Source organism: Drosophila miranda (genome assembly GCF_003369915.1).
Source record: "Drosophila miranda strain MSH22 chromosome Y unlocalized genomic scaffold, D.miranda_PacBio2.1 Contig_Y1_pilon, whole genome shotgun sequence".
Classification (NCBI taxonomy): Eukaryota; Metazoa; Arthropoda; class Insecta; order Diptera; family Drosophilidae; genus Drosophila; species Drosophila miranda.
This window is the reverse complement of record NW_022881603.1, coordinates 38,712,854-38,716,350: the sequence shown is the minus strand read 5'-3', so window position 1 is coordinate 38,716,350 and position 3,497 is coordinate 38,712,854. Positions and strand designations below refer to the sequence as shown.

Genomic DNA, 3,497 nt, shown 5'->3' with positions numbered 1-3,497 from the left:
TTATCTGAACGCGTTGTGTTTTGACAGCTCTTTGGAATTCCCCTAAAAAAGAGTAGAAAAACCCTGTTCAGGCCAGCAGTAAACAATTTCCGCGCACTGTGCCGGGTCCGCGCGCCTCGGTCCCGGCTCGCTCTCGCGCGCTTTGAGGGGCGCTCGGATCCACAATCCACCATAAGGCATAGAGTTAAGCAGTTACGATTTCACCCCCGCTTCAGACGGTTGATCTACCGCGCGACCGCCCAACCAAATACACACACATAATTATATATATACCACGAAACACAACGGTTTTCATTTCTTATGACGGCTACATCAATTGCGTTGTGGGAGAGTTGAGCTGCGATCCGCCCCACTACGAACATTGGTTCTTCGAGCCCATAAGGAGAAGCTCACCCCAGCCAGCATCGGCGGATCGCTCCAAGTTCAAGATAAGTAATCTTCGATTGTGCCTAACAACAGTGCAGTGATTTTGTGCGAGTTTTCCATCCCAGTCCGAGCTCCCGTGGCATATGTACATACATATAGTTAAATATCCGCAACTCGATTTTAAGTTTTTTAAAAAAGACTTATTTTACAACTTAAATATCTTTATGTCACAAGATTTAAATGAATTCGCCGACTTGACTTTGGGTCTGCTTGTCTCAAACGGAACTGATCTCTCTGCTGCTGGCTAGTTTCCATGAGCCCTTCTCTTGGAACTCCCGACTCTGGCTTCGGGCGTTGCTTTCCTCGGCTGCATCTTCGTGTCGGTGGCGTACGTGCCTGGATCGATATTTGGGGATGCGTCGGCTTTGATGAAAGGCATCCACTGCTGGCGATCGGTGTTGCATTACATGACGGAGCTAGGAATGTGATACTCCTTGGTTTTATGTCTAGCTTTGATTGGTCCTCATGAGTGGCGTGATTCTAAAGAATCGATTTCTCGAGAGGGGCGTGATTCTAATGTTGATGAAACAATGTGGTCCATTGTTTATATTATGGGGGGCCCTAGCTTGGAGTATGGGAAGAAACAGTTATTGATTCTTGAGTGGGGTCCTGTTACTTGTGTGGATGGGGTGGATGAATTGTACATAAACATAATGTGTATGGGATGTGGGGAATTATGGATATGTCACTATATGTATGTATTTATTTCTCGCTCTAGCTCCAAATTAAACCATACTTCGTTCTGCCAACGGTTGTGGCTTCCTACTTCTCTAAAGGTTTAATTTGATCCAGTGTAAATAATATATTTACCTCTCCCAGCTACCAGCTGAGCTTTCGTTGCTAACATACATACATACATGCATGTACACATCGCAACGCAATCCAAGCGGCTGGCAACAAACATAAAGGCATATTCTTGCAATTATTTTTGTGGTTTATTCCGTGCATGCTCAACGTTCCATAGTTTGTCGGTTTTTTAAGGAAATAAAATAACAAATCACTGCGCCTCCTTATTTAACTAATTATACTACCAACAAAATAACGATCCATACACACTGCACATACATACATATGTGTATGTGCTCAAAGACTATAAGAGCTAGAGCAACGATGTTTTGGATCCAGACATCTGTGATATGTCACTGCTACAAAAATATTTCAAAACTTCGCCCCGCCCACTTCCGCCCCCACAAAAGACGAAAATCTGTGGAATCCACATTTTTAAAGATACGATAAAACCAAAAACGAAGAATCGTAGAGGATGACTAAGTTGTATAGAGTGTAAAATCTCAACCAGATCGTAGAATTATTATAGCCAGAATCAAGAAAACAATTTCATTTTTTCTCGCTCTGTCTCTCTCGAACACACAGGTTTCATAGTCGGTTTTGCCAATTGCAAAATATGAGTTCAAGGATCTCAGAACCTATAAGAGCCAGAGCAATAATGACCATATCTATCAGATGGCTGAATCTGGATCAGATCGGATCATTTTTGTAGCCAAAAGCAAGAAATCAATTTGCAGTGGCCACGCAGCGCCCGACGTCACGCTCAGACTGATTTTCTGTCTCTCTCGCACGCACTCTTTGTCGTGTCGTTTAATATTAGCGGCGTCTGCCGGAGGAGAGCCATACTGACTAAGTATCGGGTATAACTGTAGAGTTGCGGTCTCCGCAGCAACTCACAACGTTCCCCCTCGTTTTTTTTTGAGTTTGCATATGCAAAATGATTGCTGAACTTTCTTTGTCTTCTCTCTGCTGGGCATAAAAGTCGGGCAGAACTTGCCGATTGTTTCAGTTGGGTTTCTACGCGATCACGCAAAAGATCATCGAGAAAATGAAATCGTTTGGGAACTTCGGGGCATTCTGCCTACTCATCCTCGTCGCGGGTCTCAGTGCTGGAGTTGAAGGTGAGAGACATGGAGATGGAGAGAGACGAGTCGGCCTCATTAATGATCTCGTTTGATCCGTAGCTCGGCGGTTGGCCCTGCGTCCGTTGTCGGTGCGGGAGCTGCGCGCTGCCCTGAGGGAGACAGGTCTGGATGAAGATTCCGAGGCTGGAAGATCGCTTTCCTCTGCTTTGGCTGGCATCACAGGCTTCGCTCTGGGCATCACCAAGGGCGTCGGTGGCTCCCTACTCTTTGACGTGATCACCTCGAATGACACAATCCAGTATGTCACCAATCTGCTGAACACCACCTCCTCCTCAACGACGGGGAGCACTGGCACTGCTCAGGAGATCTGCTTCAAGAGCCGCAGTGCCGATGGAGAGACCATCAGTGGACGGAGTAGCAATAACAGAGATTCGAGTGATGATCTAGTCTACAGCGATCCCATTAGTTCAGAGCTGTCCGGTGAGGAGCGACAGTTGGGCGCAGGGACTGGCACCGGCACGGGGTCATCCGGTGGAGGCGTCACCTGCATTGTGCTCAACTCTGGAGTCAGGCGGCGACGTCAGCTGGTGGCACGCCCTGATACGACTGCAAACACTCGCAACCGCAGGCGATTCCGGCGCCAGTCTAAGCGGCGTGTCGACCAGAGGGTTCGCTGAGCACAGACTTTGAACTTAGACGACCCCTAACCTACTTTAAGCTATCTCTTATTTATTGATTTCGATTAGTTTATTAAATTTTAATTGTTCCGCACGTGGGCGCGCTGTTATATATGGTCGGATGACACAGGCAAAAACCTACATTGACATATTTTATGATTTGCTGACATGCACTCTGACGACATTCCACACTCGACGAAAAAGAGTGTTCTCTGAAACTCTCCAACCAATTGAGTCCAGAACGTATATAAATTTGATATACAATCTGACATTAAAATAAAGTTTCAGTTTACCGTTTTTATGTATTTTTTTCCAATTGATATTTAGTTATACTTTAATACTTATGATGCTTGAATGTTCTTCCTGTTAACTCATTCTTGATGACAGTTTTTTTAACTTAAGGATTTTCGTAAAGGAAATTTTTTAGTTGTAGGCAGTTTCAGATATACCCTGTAGCGTGCAGGTGTGGGATAGCTGTCGTTTACCCATACTAGTATGAAGAGATTTCGTGTGCACCTCTAGC

General features: G+C 45.4%; 1 protein-coding gene across 1 annotated transcript; it reads left to right on the top strand.

Moving 5' to 3' along the window:
* The first annotated feature begins 2,133 nt into the window (after window positions 1-2,133).
* Window positions 2,134-3,172, top strand: LOC117191248. The gene is made up of 2 exons (XM_033396165.1): window positions 2,134-2,333; window positions 2,397-3,172. Exons 1-2 carry the CDS (start codon window positions 2,261-2,263, stop codon window positions 2,972-2,974), a joined length of 651 nt encoding a protein of 216 aa, XP_033252056.1. The 5' UTR covers window positions 2,134-2,260; the 3' UTR covers window positions 2,975-3,172.
* The last annotated feature ends 325 nt before the right edge of the window (window positions 3,173-3,497 follow it).